Raw genomic sequence first — 20,617 nt, 5'->3', positions numbered from 1 at the left:
TGGCAATGCCCAGTCCGACAATCACAGCACTAGCGTGTGGTGAGGTAAGCTATAACTCTGAACCCACAAATTCAAATTTCCACTTCAATATTCCTAAGGGGATGAAGGTATATCCCCAAATCTCCCTAATTCGGTATGCTTTACATGTCCCCGTGTGGTTAATTACCTTACAATATGATGTGTGTATAGTGTGTAGCATAAGCAACAAGGTTTTGGAATGTATGTTTCCAAGGTAGGTATCACCATGTTCAATAGGTCCTCTGGCTTGATATTGTCCAAAGATATTCCACCTCATCACTTCTTCCTGTCTGCCACATGTGGGGTTAATTGGTACTTTCCTCATCCCTTGTGGCTGAAGAGGTGCAGTTAAATAGCAATTTATCGGAAACATGGTTTCAGTTATTTTCCATCCAATAAATGGCTATGGCTTCATGCTTGAACTTTGCAAAAATCTGAAAAACACTATATTTATGAAGATCTAATCCACAACCACGCAAATTTTTAAAGTGATAGATTGTCCATTGTTACCGTTATGAAATTAATGTTATGCATGCAAACATAATAAATATTATTATTATTAAAGACACTTCCTGCTAGTAAATCTATCAACCTAGCTATTTTACACAGTCGTGCAACTGTCTACAGTGAACAATATGGACAAGACAGCTCCCTACCAAACTTATCGAATGCTACAATCCTCATGCAGCCATCTCTTGCATGCAAGTTGCACCCAGTCACCTGTCTCACCATCTCCTGAGAATAGCTCAAAACTCACAATATTCATTTTGACCATCAACTGAGGCCATTCCTTCATCTTGAAGAATTTGTTTCAGGTTGTTTTGTTGTTTCCCTAATTTTGTGCCCCTATAGCTTTCCTTGCATCCTTCTCTGCCTTATTTTCTGCAGCTAGAACCTTCTTTTCTTTAGCTGAAGTCTTCCTTTCTGCAACCAGGGCTTTTTTCTTTTCCTCTTCCTTTTCCCCTTTCTTTTGCTCCCTTTCCAGTCTTTTCCTCTCTTTCTTTTGATGTTGTAGCTTTTGCTTCATTTCACGTTCCTTCAGAATATCAACACACTTATCACTAATAAAAACTGTGCCTCCTGAAATCTTCACAGCGGTCTCTTTATTTTGTGGCTGGGTATTAGAAATGTATTTGTAGTAAATATATACTTACTAAAGTACCTCAACTTTTCACCCCCTTGTATGTAACAGTAGTAGCTGTTGTGGTATTGTTGTTGCTTGTGGCACCTTGCTCATCACCACTGTATTACCGGGAACTGGTCCTCTGTGATGGCTTGATGTCAGTGTATTATCTTGTATATCAGCGCTGCCACTACTATTACTCAGACATCATAAATCATCAGTAGCAGTAGGAACATCTTGCACTTTGGTTTCCTCTTCATCACTTACATCATTTTCCATCAGTTCTGAGTTTACTATGGTAAAATTGATGAAGCTACAAGGTAATTGGAAAAAGTATCTGCCACACTATAACACTCTGCAAATGTCTCTGTGTGATCCTGTTTGGCCATCTCGTACTCTTCAATGGGAATATCAAATCCTCCTGTAAGGGAATGATTAAGCTTCTCACAAAATAGACTGGGTTAGGTAATATCCTGTGGTTGACTTTCTCTGCTGATATTCTTTTCACAACTGTCTGCCTCTGGATGTACTGGTACCTGTAGACTATACAGCCTCAAGGTTGACAATGCTGACACTACAATCAATTGCATGTGTGTTGAAAGGTAAACACCCCAACTTCAAAAGCGTGAAAATATTACTGTGGGGTTCATTGTACTGTCCCATGCTTTATTCAACAACACTGAGAATTGGTAATTAGTGATGGCCATGCTGGGATTATATAGGTTGAATAAAATTATGACATGCATGCTGCCAATTATGTTTAAGCACACTGGCATCCAATGGCTTCTCATGGATCATGTGGGGAAGCAAACAGAACTGCTCACTGAACTCCATAGCATATTCTATCACTTGAGGCTGGTAGTGAGACCTATGACCATGCATCTAATAGTAGAAGAAGGAGATGATCACCAACAGCATGTGCAAGAAAATGTTCAGATGGCCAGCCTCTGAAAAATTCAAAATTAACCCAACCATTTCTACTTAGGCCACATGCAGTTCCGACAACTCCACCATCCCTCCAATCAATATTCAACCTCTTGGAATCAAAAATCAAAAAAGGGCGGGATGCATTGGTCACTAGCACTGACATACAATGTTGGGGGTAATATGTAATACTATTACCTTTTGTGGTGGCTAAATTAACATATTGAAATATGCTATAAAAAGCAGTGATACACCTCAAGTCATGTGTTACCTAAGTAATGAAGTTAATGTAGTAACTAGAAGATAAGTAATTCATTATTATACAAGTAACAAAGTTACTAATCTCTTTACTGATCTACTCAGAAATACCTAGCCACAATGAAGTAATGGAGACCACCTTGAAAGCTTACTGACCAGTTAGATAAGTTTCTTTCAATACAATTATGCAGTATAGTCATAAACCCCAATTCTGTGACCACTCTCTGGCTAAGATGTTTTGATGGTGGAATTGAGTTCCAGGGACCTATTCTAAAAAAAATGAGTTCCCAGGTCCCTCCCAAAAATGGCAGAAATTTTTGCCTGGGCCGCAACACAGCAAGTCGTTTCTTGCAAATACCCTATTGCACAAATTAAAGCAATTGCTACCCTAAACCTGCAGATAATATTGTTTCCTGTGGTCTAAGAAATTTTGATTATATGGCTAGTGTGTATATAGCAGCAACCACAAGAATTTTTTATAGCAATTATTGGCAAAAAAATCCAGGCCTTCAATTTGGTGCAAGCCTTCAGACAAGAAATATGGCTAAGGGTATGGGCTTGATTTTTCACTGTTCATTGTTCAACATTGTTTCAGCTGGACATGTGCTTTTTGGCATACCGCAGTACATACAATGCATTCTTCATGGACTTACCAGTGTGACTCCTTTGTGTCCCATTCATCTTTGTTGACAGCAAAGGGTGCCAATTATGTGATAGCTTCCCTTCTCCCTTCATAACAAAAATCATCCATATTTTTTATATATAGTGGCTACTTTGATTGCAGAGGTGTTTTTCAAACAGTTCTTGAATCATAATGCTGTGTAACTGGTTGAACATACTGTAGCTGACAATGAAGCATAATGGATTATTACACTTTTCAGACGATAATTGATAGCTGGGGTGCACAGCACCATTTCTTTCTTTTGGTGCGGTATGCGTGGGTTCACCTACCAGTCATAATAATTAGTTAACGAACAAGTACACAATAAATGTGAAATTTTCAACCAGAGTAGGGACCACAGCACATTGATAAAAAAGTACTGGAGTAGTACACGATATTAAATCACAGTGAAACAACATGACATGTTATATCCATACTATGCTTGGTCCCTGCTCTAGAGTTGAACATTCCATGTTCTTTGTGTACTTTTCGCAATTAGCTATAAGAGCTGTTAACACTACTACCAGAGTCACTATGTCAGAGTCACTATTGTACTAACAATGCATGGAATTAATATGCCATTTTCTCTGTATATCTTACTTCCAGTAATTAAGTCAAATATTTCTGATTATCTCAAGCCCATCTGATAATTGGTTACTTCACTAAGTCATGTGTGTGTGTATGTAAAGTGTGCAATATGTGCACATGCGTGTAATTGTGTGTGCAGTATATTCATGTCATGTGTTGTGTGGTGTGTCATGAGTGTTTAAGTGTACACTTCTATGTATGTGCAGCTAGTGTACATGCGCATGCAAAGATGCAAGGCATTTATTTACAATGTTGTTATCTAGTTCCTTGTCCAGAATATTGAAGGCCCCCCACAATATTACAAAAATACCAGGGAAGATGGCAGATTTTGAATGTCTAGCTTATAGCCATACAACATTGCAGTATCAATGGAAGAAAACTGAAAAGTTGCTGTTGCTGTCTACATCAGAAATTACATGCGCGCAGAATGGTTCTGAGGAGTATTCAATTGATAATACATACCCTTCAGATGAAGGATGGTATTGTTGTGTGGTAACTAATGAGTGTGGAGCTGTGCAGGAATGTGCCTGGTTAGAGATGGACAGTGAGTTACCACCATAGTAACCTTCAATGTATTTTTATAGTTATTACCATTTTTAGCTACCCCAGTAATAGTTAAAAATCCTAAGTCTGTTGTCACAAAAGAGTACAGTAAAGAAGTTTTCCTGGAATTTTCAGCACATGATTATGGAGTAGGCAATATTCAGTACAGATGGGAAAAGTACCAGCCATATAATGATAAATGGATGACACCTTCCCGTAAAGACAAGATATTTATTTCACCTAAACTGGTATTTGATGTGATCAGGGAAGAAGACCAAGGCTTGTATCACTGTGTTGCTACCAATAATGATGGCAGTGCAATATCTGAAAATGCCACCATTACAGTGTATGGTAAGATCACAGAAGAATTATGTGACATTGAATATTTTTGCATTAATTTGATGTAGGTCCACCAACTATTGATTACATTAGTGACACATTAGTTACATTTGAAGGTACCAAAGCAAGGTTGAAATGTAATGCTACTAATGATGAAGATGCTGTTAATCATTTAACTGTTGTCTGGTACAATCCTGAAGGAATAATACTTGAAACAATACATCAACAAATACTAATATACAATACAACTGACTCAGTTTCTGGTCAAGTACAATTGGTGTTATTGTTTGATCAAGTAAACCACACTGATAGTGGAGAATACACATGTTACGCCTTCAATGATAAAGATTGTTACACTGAGAATAAAACAAATCTCACTGTTGAATGTAAGAGTATTTTAAAATGCATTATGCAGGTAGTACATTGATGTGTACCTTATTGTTATGTAGACACACCAAGAGTTTCCATTACTCCATCATCACCATATAGAGTCTGTATTGGACATTTTGTTCCAGTATTATGTCGTGCTGAAGGATTACCTATTCCCACAGTTCAGTGGTACCAAGGTAACAAAGCTGTTAAACGTATAGCTGAACTATCTGAACAAGTATACCATACTCCTACTGATGTTTCACACAACACTACCTATACCTGTGTATCTAAAAACAAAGCTGGTGGCATAATCCGTACATCCAAAATAAGTCTTACTCTCATTGTTCAACGTAAGTAAAGAATTCACAGTGTAATTATTTATTCACGTTTGTTTCAATTTGCAGCACTTTGTCTACCACTGCCATTGCCAGAAAATGGATTTATTCTGTTTAAAGATTGTAAATTTGCTTTATTCATCTGTAAAAGTGGGTATCAAATGCTAGGATCGCCTATTTTGGTATGCACAAATGGCAAGTGGAATTTCGATCCACCAAAGTGTGTTAAAAAGCCACAATAGATAGACTCACAAAAATAGTCAGTAGATTTCTTTGAAGTGACATAATGCATCATAGTAAGCTTTGCTCTTAGGTTTAGGCAGCTATGTATACCCTAAAGTAGCTATGTAGCTAATAAACATTTGCTACAATAGTTTTATAGTGCTTGAAACAGTTATGCACAATTTATGCAGTGTTTTAGTTAATTTTTGTTTAATATATTTGATTTTGGGAATACTTTACATTGTAAATACCATATTGTGGTGCTTTAAATAATAGTTTAAAAGGCACAATGTACTCATGGAATGCAGGCCTGTGTCAAGTATGTCAGCATAATAAAAGTATAATACAATAGGCTTGAGTGTTATGCCAGTGTAATGCTAACAAATTAGGTGGATATTTCAAACTATTGAGCTTAATTCCATGAAAATAGATCAATACTCCCTAATAGAGCAGTCAGTGGAAACTGCAAACTGCAACAGAGCACTCAAATTTGCTGTGCATAGCTCCTCAGATTAAAATAGAACAGTCACTTTGTGAGCACAGTGAGGATGCTACTATAGGACTAAGGGTTATAAATTCCATAGAGACTGTAGAACTGCTTTAGATGCTATTTTTATATCAGTTACACTCAAGCTACTACTTCCATAGCTCTTGCATCATCAAAAGCAGCTGAATCTTTCACACAAGATCCATGCACATGTGACAAAATTAAGCACTCCATTACACCACTGTGCATTTCATTAAGAAAGTGCACTGATTGGATAAACTTACATATGTTATATCGTGTCTGAAGACATGGAGTAAATAGAGGGATTAGTTACCCAGCCCAAACAACCCAAATATTGTTTAAATACACATCTCATTATAAACAATTAGTTTCTTTTTTAATAACTTTGGGAAGTGCTCATGCTGCACAACTTTCACATAGAATGGGGAAACACAAAAAGAAAAGGGAAAACTGAGAAAAGAAAGCAATCAATGGAGGTGTTGTTAAGCAATAATCATATGACCAATGATGTAAGCTCATTACTTTTGTTGCTTGTTGTGGCATTGCATTATGCATTGTTGACTAGCCACTGGTACAATTAACAATAATGAATACAATATTAAAACAATGAAAAGTTACATACCATGTGTGTTCACCTTCACTAGTTTCAAAACTATCCTGTCGCTAGTTTGAAGCTGGGCAATGCAGTGGCTATATGGTTCAGAAGTTGATAAATGCATAGCTACATAATTGTCATTAGGCCTGCGTCAAATATGCTAGCATAATAAAAAGTATAATAGGGTATTCCAGCATATTAGGTGGATATTTCAAACTATGAAGCTTAATTCTATGAAAATGGATCGATACTCCCTAATAGAACAGTCAGTGGAAGTGCAAATTGTAACAGGGGCACTCAATCAACTGTGTTGTACATAGCTCCTTAGATCGATACTCTCTAATAGTGACCAGATTTGACACAACCAGGCTTCCACACACATCTAGATTTGTGACTTTAAAGGACCATAACTCAATGTATCAGTATGTGGTTGCTTTCAAATTTTGACCTGACCTTTGATAATCCATAAAAGGAATTGTATGAAAACTATAGCTTAATAGCATACTGAGTGGCAAAGTTACAAACAGTTGAAATCAAAGGAATGGATGTGTGTGCAAGCCTGATTTTGTCAAATCCGATAGAACAATCACTTTGTAGTAAAATATTCTAAAAGAGCATTCACTTACTAAAATGTTCTAAGATAATAAGAAATGTTGCTAACCTAGGAGGAGCATAATGCAAGCATAATGGGAACACTGAAGAAGCATAATAGGTGAAACTTTTGGGAAATTCCTGAAAACATTTTGGGCAAAATCTTGAGCATATTTGACTCAGGCCTAATTGTCACTCCCATTTTAAACACAAACTACATGTATGTATAATACACCTAGTTCTACTATAATAGCACATATTAGTACATTGAGCATCGAGGGTGGTGACGATTTGACTGGGTGATACTTATATTGTAGACACCACCACAAGCTCTACTATAATAGTTCGCATCAGCACTACCATTGAAGCTGGGTGAATTTAACAATTGCTCAAGTAAGTGCTGGCACCAGCACTACACCAAAAATGATTGTTTTCTACTACTGGTTTCTGCATCAGTGACCAGCATAAATATATTTCTGTATAAGTAAGCACCATGAATAACATTACAACAAATTGTTTGCTTATGTTCTGTTGACACTTTTCGTCCTGCAGTATTGTGATCAAAATCACAATCTTTGTGCATGCACAAAGAACTGGTGACAAAAGCAGTCCACCAAATTATCTTACACACAGAACATCAAACACTTGGCTTTATAGACTAATGGCACACCCAACCACCCACTGTACCATATTATATAAATTATTGAAATTATTGTCAATGTACAAAGACTGTGGTGAGCATGCCATGCAGAACAATCAATCATCACTGGATGTACTGGAAATGTTCAGCCAGACCCTATACATTGAGCAACATCACCAACCACAGGCTATTTCCAACTATGCACTTATGATGTATGTACCAGGACCATATGGTGGACACGTACCATGGGACCATGGTAGACATGCACTTACCAGGACCATATATGGTGGACACGTAATTCCAGGTAGAAACACAGCTGCTTGGTAATATCCACTATGGTTGTTTAATCTAGTTAAGGACAATGGATTTTATGGTAATGATAACAGCTATTAAGTGTACAGTGTATTTGGCAGATGATAAATAATAACATATTCTTTTCACTAAAATTGAATGATCTATGAATACTCTGCAAGAAGATTAAAACTCTATTATCCAAACTCATTGGACCCTAGATGTGATCAGATTATACACGCTGTGTGATAATGGTTCTGGAGATTGTATCCAATTGATGAAAGTTGACCACGAGAAAGATCTTGGAGTCTGTATCTGTAGTGACTTGAAACCATCCTTGCACTGCTGCAAGGCGGCTGCATCAGCTATGAGAGTTCTAACTATGATTATTATGGGCATTTAAGGGCATTTGTTAACATCTCGAAAGAACTGTTTACATTTCTGTATAAAACATACTGTATGTAAGACCATATTATTAGACTACTGCTCATCTATCTGAAGCCCGTAATTTACCAAGGACATAGAAGTATTAGAGAAAGTACAGAAGCAGGCTACAAAGTTAATTAAAGGTTTTGGTAACTGTCTTATGATCAGAGATTGAGTCATTGCAGTGGGTTTGTTTACTTTATTTTGTCGCTGTCAATGTGGTGATCTCATACAGGTTTTCAAGATATTAAATAGCTACTATGATATTAATCCTACAACCTTTTTAACACCAGCTGCTACTACAAACACTAGAGGCCACCATATGAAGCTGTTTAAACCATATGCTAAATTAAATGTTTGCTCTAATTTCTTTACACAGTGAGTTATCTGATTAAATAGTTGGAACAGCTTACCAGAAGAGATAGTTTTGTGACTTTCATCAAACACTGTTGGACTGTTCAAAGCCAAATTAGATAGCTAATTATAAGTATTGGGAAACAGGATATCGATATGAACAAAGGCTTTTAGCCTAACACTATATTTTATTGTTTCTTGTACTGCATATCCATGAAATAATACTATTACTATGGAATGTTTGGATAAATAAAGCCCATACATTAATTTTTCTATACAGAACTCAGTTAAAATACTCTAGTAGAACATATGTTTTAGGAAAAATATTCCAATAGAAAGGTCACTTCCACAGTTTGGATAACATAATGTTTGGATAATTGATTGCCGAAGAGTGGAGGGACCACTGTACATTTATGTATGTATTATAAATTTTAAAGGGGGATTGCATCATCCACCAACTGGCTCGACTGACTGTTATGTACATGTTGCACAAAAGATCTTACTTTTTAAAATTTATAACTGCTTATAGCTAATAGGTATAGTTGCTAGTACTAACTGTATGACTGACTACCATTTGTGTTATTATATATTATAGTGGAAACCATGTGAGCAACTACTGTGCCAATTACAATAGTCTCATTGATTAACTTATCTACTCCATTTATAATCTATTTCCGTGTAGCTGTTAGTAATGCTGATTGAGATTTGGAAAAGGCACATCTGTTTTGATGTTTAACGAATATTAATTTTTACTCAGTTTGTACAAGAGATTCCTTAACACTTTTGACTACAGCCACTGACTACTTAATCCTGTCACTTGGAAGAAAATATTTATCTTACTACAAGATGTTTTTGATGCCTTGATTCTGATAAGGCTTATGGAAAATAACTGTATTAACCTTTTAGGGTTTAGAAACTTAAAACTTGTGAACTGGCTCTATGTTTACCTCTACAATATAAACATATAATATGTCCATACAAGCTACCTGCAAAATGGTGTACCTAATGAATGCCTATGCACACAGTGCACTCCAATTCATAAATCAAGGATCATACAAATTATCGACTCAATTCTTCTCTGTTGTGTATGATATCATAAAGTACCAAAAAGATAATAAATAATAATATTATAATGCAACTTTTACACAAATCATTTGCTACTCTTCAGTTTAGAGCTCTTTAGCTACCAACCAAGTTAGCTCTCCACATGTTGTTATTGGTATTGAACTCGATATGGGCCTCACTTTAAATTATAACAATGTTGTTGACTTAAACAACTTCTTTTAAACATTGAATTACCCCATAATAACTATAGCTACATGCACTGACTGCTATAGTGCACCAAGGCATAAACTTCCAAAATCTGGTCATGATTTTAAATTTGTGCGACTCAGTAGTAGAATGTGCTATGACCATGAAATTTGGAATAATTATACACTTGGACACTGCTAAGTGATAAGTATAGGTAATCACACACCTTTGAGTGTAATTATGGAATAATTATATGCGTATCAGTCAAAATTGCATGAGGCAAAGCCGAGTGCAATTTTGGCTGTTATGAATACAATTATTCCATAGTTGCACGAAAATGTGTGTGATTGTCTACTAATCACATAGTGACCATCCTTCATATCCATGAATTAATACTACTAATCATACTAATCATGCATTGTAGTCCAGATCTATGTAGCCATTAATGTTCTGTGTGACCATTAACTTCTAACAGGTGATCGCATCATTCTTCCAGCACTTAAAAGGCTTCTTTTCAATACCATTGTTGTTGTTTCACTTAAAAGGCTCCCCTGATTTGATTGGCTATTCATTATATCACTTTCTTGCTGTACTTAAAAGGCTTCAATGATTCTGTTATTCTTGGCTACTTTACAGTGCAATTACAGAAAAACAAGCAGTGCAATTTGGGATTAATTGTACTCCTACTATTGGAACTATTGTATGGCAAACTAAATCACTATGTGATTAATAAAATATAACCCAAGTTTCAGACATTTGAAAGTTTAGTATGAGAGTTACTGGCTTATGACCCTATATTAATGCTAATTTTTCAAGGAAAATGAACTAAGTTTAAGATATCCTACATTTGCAACATTTAATGTGTTTATGTATGATAGAGTTAAATTTTTACAGAGCATTATTTTGATTGCTGCTTTAAAATGAGTTGTACAAGGAATTATGTCAACTACTAATACCACATACTTGCAGGAATCCAAATTCTTTTAACTAACAGAATATTAAGTATACAAAAATTAAAGAGCCATTTTGGCATAGCTATTTGCCTGTATAAACACTAGTGTATTGCAGAATCTCTGCAGGAATGCAGTTATTATCATGCTATAAACTTTATAAAAAAATTTTATAATCTAAGCTATTTGGCTATTCAGTATAGTTCACAAAAAGTAGCACAAAAGTGTGTGAAGTGGTAAGGATTTGAATTTTTTCTACATTTTGGAAGTTTATGCCTTGGCAAATCATATGTATAAATCAGCAGTTATAGTTATAGTTAACATAAACCTGTATCAGATCTGTTAATACAAAGCTAATCTTTATGATATTAATTGGTCATATTATAATAATGCAAGTACCCTGTACAGGCCATTAATTGTTGTGTGATAATTGTAACACATAAAGTATTAAACTACATAAGTGTTACAGTCATGACTCTTATTTCATGTTTTCTCTTAACTTTGTAATGTTATTCAAAGATTTACTATGTCCTGTTACTTTAAAACCTTCTTTTAAGTATGATAATAAATGATGACAGTCAATCACTCTCATCACAAATTCTGATTTTTCTTTGTTCAATATCCAATCAAGTTGAGCATCACATTCACACAACAGGTAGTCTTCCCATGTACAACTATCTATAGTGATTGGTAACAAGGCTAGTGAAGGTCTTTGAATAATAGTATTGAAGACAGAGAGATTCTCCATTGGGTGATATTCTACATTCAACATTCAGACAATCAAGGCATGCGGCAGCTTTTCTGTTTCCTATAACAAACATTCAAGTTTATAATTGTAACTGATACTCACTGGAAGATGTGTACATACGCAATAATATGTCACAGCATTATGTACACTATTACTAGTGTAGAAATACTACCTTATAAAAATGCTTTTATAAAAGTGAGCAATGTATATACATGACCAAATCTGCCGTTTCAAAGATTGTTTGAAAAGTCTATGTCAACAGGATATTGATCATGAGAGATCAAGCTACAGTCAGTTCAAGTCAAATATTGGATGAACATGTGTGGAAGTGGACAGTTGGTTTTGTTATATCTGGTCACAATTACAAAAATAAACTCATTACAAAATTAACCATGTCTCTAAGTAAATATTTAGTTCTAGAGAGCAAATATTATACAAAGTAACATTAATCCTTGCTTACTGTATAAGTATATGCAACCGGATTTGCAAAAAGGGACCAGGTCCACACATCCAATTGCAATTCTCTATGAAATTGGAAGACCATGAGACCGGGTCCCAGGTTGTGTGGTTCCTCAGGCACTTGCCTAGACTGCAAGCTATCTGTGGATCAGGTTACCGCCTGGCCTGGGATTTTTTCTACATTCAACATAGTTTTCAGTTACAGGTTTCTGACTGCTTGCTTCACAGGCTTGCTGTTAGCCTCCTTGCAGGTCCCTCGAGGGATAGTTGTCCAATAACGTCATGATCAAAAAGCATAAATCCCTGAAATTTTCTCTGTTCCTTAAGCTATAGTGCAGGTACTCACTATATCGGCCAAATTTTAAATCAGTAGTCTTTCCCAATCTGAAATTATGAATTGTCACAGTTGGTGTCTGGAAGACCTCTTTTCACAAATCCAGTCACAATATTATATACATGAATGCACAATTAAAGTTATACAATAAACAATACTTGCCATATTCAAAATTGCAATCTGATCTTCTCTAAACCTCTCCCTTCTCATTTCTATATCTCTTGACATTTTCTAATAGTAACACCACCAATATAGAATAATTACTCTATTATGAAGTATAACCTACAGCTGAATACATTATCTTGGATATCTTTTGTAGCACAACCAGAAGACATCTAGTTTTTAGCTTAATAGTGAAACTCATTATGAGATACTCAAAAGTCTCTTTGTTGTAAGCACCCAACAGGAACATGGCAGCTTCCTGAAACAAATTACAGTACTGTAAATGTTAATGGTACAGTATGTAGCATATAGTAAGATTGTATATACAGTGGATGAAGGAAAATGTTTATACAGTTGAACATAAAATTACATGCACCTCAGGATGGTGGCTTTACACTGCATGTTCAGAAGCATGAGGGTCATACTTAAGATAGCCTAGTTCATACGCATTTTGAGGAAAATGCAATTTTTAATTGAAGCACTATAAATTAATTTTGGTCTTAATTAGTGGCCCTTCCTATAGGATGGTGAGGACTAAACAAATAACAGTGTTAGCCAGCTAGCACTATATAATAATGCCAACATAAATTATATTTATATGCCAAATTCTAAACCCAACAGATTCTCTGAAGGCAATGTGCAGATTGTTAACAACTACATCATTTGACACACAGTAATGAGGAGGGCTGGTAGCATTTTCCTGCTGCTACTGTATATATGAGGAGCTTGCCTTTTTAAAATTACTGTATGCATGATTGTATAAAATAATTATGTAGTTACCTGCAAGATAGCAAAGGAAGCTTCCTAAGATACAGTGCTCCCTCGATTATCTGAACCTCTATTATCCAAATACTTGATTATCAGGAATGACTGCTCTATTAGAGTATTCTGCCAAAGATGTATGTTCAATGAACAGGGCTCTATACATGGGCTTTGATTATTCAAATTTTTTGGCTATAGAAACTTGTCTTGGTCCTAAGGGGTCAGATAATTGAGGGAGAACTGTACTGAGTTGTAGAAAAATTTCTGACTGTTTCTAGCTCTAAAATACATGCGACAGGGCCATACTGAGGACATTTAGGTCTATTTAGATAACTATTATGGTTAAAATCACCCCCAACAAAAGGTTTGAGAGCTTAAACTTAGAGAAAATGATACCTTATCAAGCAGTTGCAGAAGCATTTAACAGCTAAAAATGATACAGTAAGTATTGTAATTACTAAAAGGTGCTTAGCTAGCACACTTTAAGGAGCAAGACTAGCAACAATAGGAGGAGCAATTTTGGATTATTGTGTGGCAGAGAGATGTAATTTGATCACTAAAAGTTATTTAATAAACTGTCCTTTTAGTAATAAACCTGATTTAAGATTTAAACTTTGTTACTGAAGTGTTTTAATTACTTTTTCCATTTTAATAAGCTGACCAGTTTCCAGAAACCAGTGAGACTCCCTAGAACTACACCTAATGTTGAGCCTCAGTGAATAGAATCTTGTACTAAAGTAGATAGAGATACATATAAGAGCAATGCGAGATTCTAATAGAGCTATTACACTACACTTGACTTTAATATGAGACATAGGCGGCGGAAAGGGGGGGGGGGGGGGGGGGGGCTAGGGGGCTAAAGCCCCCCCTTGGTCTGCTGAGGGGGGGCTTAGCCCCCCCCCCTCAGAATGATATCACACCGAAATTATCTTTCTTGGAGTGGGGCTGAAAACCGTGATAAAGATCGAGATACTCTAATAGAGCAGTCACTCTAATAAAGTAGTCAGTGTGTAGCGAGCTATGAAAGGATTTTATGTAGTTTATCAGCTAGAAATGATAGCTGGTGAGGTGGAAAGCTCTTGTCAGTTGGTTGCGACCTTTTTTTTTTTTTTTTTTTTTTTTGGTCTCACCTTACCAAACTATAGAAATAAGTCTGGGTCAGCCCAGCCCCCCCTCATATGAACTACTTCCTCCGCCGCTGATATGAGAGTAGCCAGGCATGGATAGAGAGAGAGTACTGGAGCTTCTTGATCCCAAGATGGGCAGCCAATCACCTCACTATCTTTAAGTACAATACTGCACTTCCTCCTTAATAGATTTCTTTTCAGTACAGGATCCTCTTTGATTACATTGAGACAAATAGTACAACATATAATTTGAACAAAGAAAGAAGGTGTCAATTACAACTATGGATTCAATTTAAAAAAAAAGCTTTATCAATTTTTAATATGTTATAGGCAAAGGAGGATAAAGACAATGCCACAAGTTAGCAGTATTCCTTTTATCCTGTAGTTTATAACCACAGCTACATAGCTGTAATAGCTATGCAGTGTACTATACTGTAGGAGCTGATAAAAGAAGTACACATACCTAGTTTATGACTTCCAGTTATATAATTATACTCAACCCTTCTTGCAAGTCTCTATTGGGATAGTAAATCATGATCAAGCCCAGCTGTAGGTTATCAACATCCCCTGATACTTCACAGACTATATATTAGATTGCAATTACGCTTATTGCATGTACCAAATTATACACATCAATACAGTAAGCAATAATTCATTTGCTGTTCAGCTTGTTCTATATATTGCAGTATTTGACTCTTCTTTACAGTCTCTTGATCATTTGTGAAGGGTAAAGAAAGTGTTCAGGGAAGATACCTTGTTTCCCCTGCACCATGCAGATTATTAACTGGGCACCAGTGAATTAAATGAGATAATTATAGATATATTGACTTTTAGTCATACAGTAACTGATCTTTCTGCTTGTGGTAGCATAAGCAACTAACCAGATTCAATTTTAGCCACATTTAGATGGGTTGCAATGTTTCTGTATAAGAAGCTTCTCTTTGCCAAATCAAACTCAAAACTTATGCAACTCAACAGCACTACTAGATGGTACTCCGCTGATTTCAATTTAGTTTGGGTTTTCTTGACAGCATACAGTGTAAAGTTACTAAGGTCACTTCTTGTACTGTCTTATTATAAATTACAAATATTTCTGATTGGAATAATGCAATTCATTGTGTTACTGAGTTTATTGCTTTTACCATTGTATATTTGAATCATACTTTAAAATTATGACAATGATATCTAGACTGTCAAATCACTACTTAAAACTAACCTTGGTGAATGTAGTAAGTTCCATTTGAGGTTTAGAAGAGAAACAATTCAGAACATCATGTACTATAACTTTAATATCATCATCAGTAACAACATAAACCTTGTCATTGAGTAGTTCATTAACCTATTAATTCATCAATAAAACATGTATGATTGTTTCATATCTATTTAGTAGCGTTCAAATTGCTCTGTGTCATAATAATCTATATTGTATCGACTATCTGTGTAAAGAAAATAATCAGTTACAATAACAAATCAGGAGCTTTGTTATGCAGTTACATTAACAGATGTCAATAATCCCCACTGTCTACCACTTACATCACGACTTGGAGATAGACTTGATACTCATAGTATACCACTTGTATTATTTGACAAAACCAGGCTAGGGGAAGCTGTTGTGTAGTCTTATTCAGGGGTGTAGCCAGGATTTTTTGAAGGGGGGTTCCAGCACCAGCATTGAAGTACAAGATGCAAGGGTCTGGGGGTGCAGACCTCAGCCGCTGAGAGACCTTCGATATTTTAATGAATCAAAACTCAGCAAATTGCTATATTTTATGTAAAAAGTACATTAATTATGGTGCATATAAGTGCCTCTGGGATGAAGCTAGTACTAGATAAAGCCACCTAGTAGAAACAGACAGCATAACACATAGAGACACATTTATATCTCACTGTGGTATAGGAACCACGAATCCACTGATACAAATAGAATGACTTACAATCAAAACAATATAACTATACAAATATGCATAGCATGAATTCATTTTGCATAACACAAGTGATAAATTACTGGAGGTCTATATCTTTAAACACTGCACACCAAAGCTATAGCAGTATAAAGTCATGCTAAGTTTTGCATTTAATGTTAGAATGTCTGAAAAACTTCATATGGATATGGATATATTTACATGCATGTTCTATTAGAGTATACCTGACTGCTCTATTAGAGTATATCAATGTTTTTAACAAGTTTTGAAGAGGGCTCATGTTACCTCTGTAAATCCTTCCCTGAGAGATGAATGCAAGCTTTATCAATTGTTGTGCTGTGCCATTACACTATATTACTCACTCATTTTGTCCTACCATGTGCACACCAAATGGCGTGTTAGGATCCTGCTTGCAGAAGTACAAATTTTGCAGGGGTTCCTGAACCCTCGGAACCCCCCTCCCTACGCCGCTGTTATTACCTATAGGGCGCAGAGCACACTGATGTTGGTTTTTCACTACAGACCTGTCAGATCAACACTTAAGCAATCTAGCCATATATACTTCACAACTGTGATGTTTTTCAGACCAGCCACACTAGCAATATAATAAGATTATAAGCTACAATTATATATAACTACTGAAAACCTAATTTATCTATATGGAGGTTTTCCTGTTATACATTTCATTAGCTATGCACTTGGGCGGTGGATAATTCAGCATTGCAAAAATATACAAAAAGCCACCAACCATTAGCAAGTTAAGAGACTCTGACTAAACAGCTATCATGTCTCTATCTACAGTTTAATTATCATACAGCCTATTATGTATTGTTTTCACAGGAAGTCACTGTCTGACAATAATATTGTGCAGTTAGAATATTATCATAGTGTACTCTATAAACATGTTTAATCATAAAAGCTTATAAATCTTTTGGATTACTTCGCCGCATATTTAAGGAAAGTTACTGTTTGGAGACTAGGAAGAATCTGTATGTCTCAATGATTAGATCTACTTTAATGTATTATTCTTGCTTGTGGAAGCCATATTTACTATCTGATATTGAACTGTTAGAAAGAGCACAAAGGAGGGCAACCAAATATATTCTTAATGACTACACCAGTAACTACAAAGAAAGGCTTTTGAGACTGAAACTTCTTCCACTGATGTATATTTACGATTTAGCTGACATCATGTTTTTTATAAAGTCAGTAAAATTTCCATCTGAAAAGTTCAACATATTAAACTTTGTAGAATTTATCTCTGGACCCACAAGATCAGCAGGTTACAAACTTAGACACATGATAGCATCTAAAATCAGTGTAATGAATTCCTACTTTTACTGTATACCCAGATCGTGGAACAGCTTACCATTAATTGACTTATCCCAAACCCTCCTAACTATCAAATTCAAACTCAAGAATTATTTTTGGAATCATTTTGTTAACAATTTTGACAGTAATAACCTATGTACTTTTTATTTCCGTTGCCCTTGTTCCAAATGTTTAAACATTCCAGCTCCTACAAACAATTTTATTCTTTAACTTGTACTCTTTATAGCTACCCCTTGTAATTATTATTTGTAGTTATATAGCTTATTGTAATTTGTAAGTAATTAATTATGGCTACCAGTGCAAGACACTGGTAGACCTTCAGTTCTGTAATTTAATTGTTATAAGCTCATAAATATTGTTTAATTTTGTTTATTGATCTGTACAGTTCTGTAAAGTATTAATTATACAACCAAGTACTAAGAATAATACGAAACGCGGTTAAAATTACGTCATAAATAAATAAATAAATAAATAAATAATTAATAATTAATGTTTGAGAAAACTACGAGGCCTAGAGACATTAACTAACCGGGGATAGATTCGCCTGTGAATGAAGGCACAAACGTATAATCGTCGCTCCTGTTTGTGCTGATGACTTGACCATACGTGTAATTCTATATAACGCCCAGTACCACACCCTTGCTTAATTACTTACATATTGCGCGAAGAAGATTAGTGATGCCCGTGCAGGAGAGCCAGAAGCCACTTGTGTAAACAAGAAGATTACAAGTAAGTTTTTATGTTTGTAACATCTCAAGTCTCCATGCCAGCTGCCAGTGGATTCATTCACGTAAATAAACAATACAAGCAGTGCTGGTCGAGGGGTCACCAACTCACGAAAAAGGGGTACGGATTTCAAAATCTTGAACAAATTTTCCAAGATTTCACGGATTTCTAAAGATTTCACAAAATCAGACGAGAGCTGCAAAATCTGATTTTAAATTACAGATTGGTGTAGAGTGATAAGTTCTGAAATCACCAAAAAATAGTGGGAGAAAGAAACAGAAGTTCAGCAGGCATGTAGGAGCAAAGCCTCACAAAACTGAGAGGAATTTCGAAGCCATATAAAGCCAGGAGTAAAGCCAAGGCATAACTATTAAATGAAACCCTACAAAACCAGGAGCAACTGTCAAAGCTCTATCTGGTGTGAAACCCCACAAAACCAGGAGCATCTGTATGCTTAAGTTGTTTTTGTAGTTGGTGTGTTGCTAAGTATATGAAGTTTTGCTAAGTTTGTAGTTTGCTAAGTAAATCCGAAGCGGAGCGGAACATCGGATTTCATTCTTACGTTTGTGCAGGAGCAGTTTGCATGGATTCTCCTGGTTTTGTGTGGCTCCTTTCCCACAGCTCCTGGTTTTGTTTGGCTTCCACAACTCGCTTAATACAAATCCGAAGCGGAGCGGAACATCGGATTTCATTCTTACGTTTTTGCAGGAGCAGTTTGCATGGATTCTCCTGGTTTTGTGTGGCTTCTTTCCCAAAGCTCCTGGTTTTGTTTGGCTTCCACAACTCGCTTAATACAAATCCGAAACGGAGCGGAACACCGGATTTTATTCTTACTTTTATGGTGGCCGAGAAGGACACTCCGCTGCATCTTGTGAAAACCGCTGCGGTCCTTTGATATCCGCTGCGGTCCTTTGAAGCCGCTGCGGACTAGTGAGAGCCGCTGCGGATTTGTTGACTCACGTGATAATCTTAATCTGGCCACGTGCGATCTGTTTGTCACCTGAAAACTGACTCGTGAAGAACTGTGATATTAATCAGTCTATGAATATAGATATTATTTATTGTTAAAGGAAGGATATAGTCTAAGAAGAACTACAACTCGTTTGATGGTGGGCGTGTTCAAGAATTGACACAACTTGACACACAGTGAGAGCGTTTGTCAACTGTTAAGAGAGGTGGAGTTTTGAAACGCGAATTTCAAAGCCGAGAACTCGAAAGCAGGCACGACTATAATGTATTTTAATCATTTCGAGACTGGCTGGTGTTGACATGCAGTGGTATTTAATAGTCTACTCATTTTCTGAGCATATCAGCATTATTTGCAACTGTCTGTCAGGTTATACAGGGTTGTATGGACTATACGCATGTTGTGATCATGAAGTTTTAAATGTCTGGTCATTGCAATGTCATCTGTATTCTATTGTCAAGACAGATTACTAAAGCAGTCTATGAGATTCTAAAACTTGTTCATGAAAAATCTAGCCTAAAAAGTATTTACAACTAAGTTGACTCGTTTGATGGTGGAGAAATGAGACAACAACTCAAACAATCGAGAGCATTTGTCAGCTGAATGTGATTTTAAGGCGACAGGAAGCAGGATTATATAATGTATTCTAATTATTTGAGACTGGCTGGTGTTGACACGTATCAGTGAGCCACTTGTATTATGTCATTTAATAATTGTTGATGTGGATAATACCATGAGGATATCAGGACTAGGCTGTAATTCCCTGCTCACAAAATAATTGAATTTCTTGGTCAAGCATTGTGATGTCCAGTCCAGTTGAAGCTCCAGTAGGCAGTAGCCATTGTAAAAGAGAGAGAGAATGTATGATGTCTAGTCGTTTCTGTAACATAACCTGATGGTATGCCAGAATTTGTGATATTTACTTTAATCATTTTTTCATGTATTTTTTTAAATGTTCTGTTTATGGTGTCCACATGAACATGAGCGATCTAGTAGTCATGAAGATTAAGTGCTATTATTGTAAATATTAAGTTTTCTATATGACGTGTCACCATGTAAACATATTGTGCTTGTATATAGTTGTTTGTT

General features: G+C 35.9%; 2 protein-coding genes and 1 long non-coding RNA gene across 4 annotated transcripts in view; 2 read left to right on the top strand and 1 right to left on the bottom strand.

The window, feature by feature from the left end:
- LOC136259112 (uncharacterized) overlaps nt 1-3,949 on the top strand; it is a 41,949-nt gene extending 38,000 nt beyond the window's left edge. For both annotated transcript variants that reach the window (XM_066052536.1, XM_066052535.1), the window contains one exon: nt 3,836-3,949. In XM_066052536.1, coding sequence (XP_065908608.1) covers nt 3,836-3,855 — 20 coding nt within the window. In that variant the 3' untranslated portion in view covers nt 3,856-3,949. The remainder of the gene's footprint in view (nt 1-3,835) is intronic.
- LOC136259115 (protein turtle homolog B-like) lies at nt 3,836-5,622 on the top strand. Its single transcript, XM_066052544.1, has 5 exons — nt 3,836-4,116; nt 4,173-4,466; nt 4,523-4,840; nt 4,904-5,176; nt 5,231-5,622. The coding sequence occupies exons 1-5, from the start codon at nt 3,891-3,893 to the stop codon at nt 5,401-5,403; spliced, it is 1,284 nt and encodes a 427-aa protein (XP_065908616.1). The 5' UTR covers nt 3,836-3,890; the 3' UTR covers nt 5,404-5,622.
- A 7,049-nt stretch (nt 5,623-12,671) lies between these two features.
- LOC136259137 (uncharacterized) lies at nt 12,672-15,902 on the bottom strand. Its single transcript, XR_010703223.1, has 3 exons — nt 15,798-15,902; nt 12,817-12,951; nt 12,672-12,761 (listed from the first exon to the last, which is right to left on the bottom strand). It is a non-coding gene; the product is annotated as an uncharacterized lncRNA (long non-coding RNA).
- Between the last annotated feature and the right edge of the window lie 4,715 nt (nt 15,903-20,617).

This window comes from Dysidea avara, chromosome 6 (genome assembly GCF_963678975.1).
Source record: "Dysidea avara chromosome 6, odDysAvar1.4, whole genome shotgun sequence".
Classification (NCBI taxonomy): domain Eukaryota; kingdom Metazoa; phylum Porifera; class Demospongiae; order Dictyoceratida; family Dysideidae; genus Dysidea; species Dysidea avara.
The sequence above is the reverse complement of the archived record's forward strand: the minus strand, read 5'-3'. Positions and strand labels throughout refer to the sequence as shown.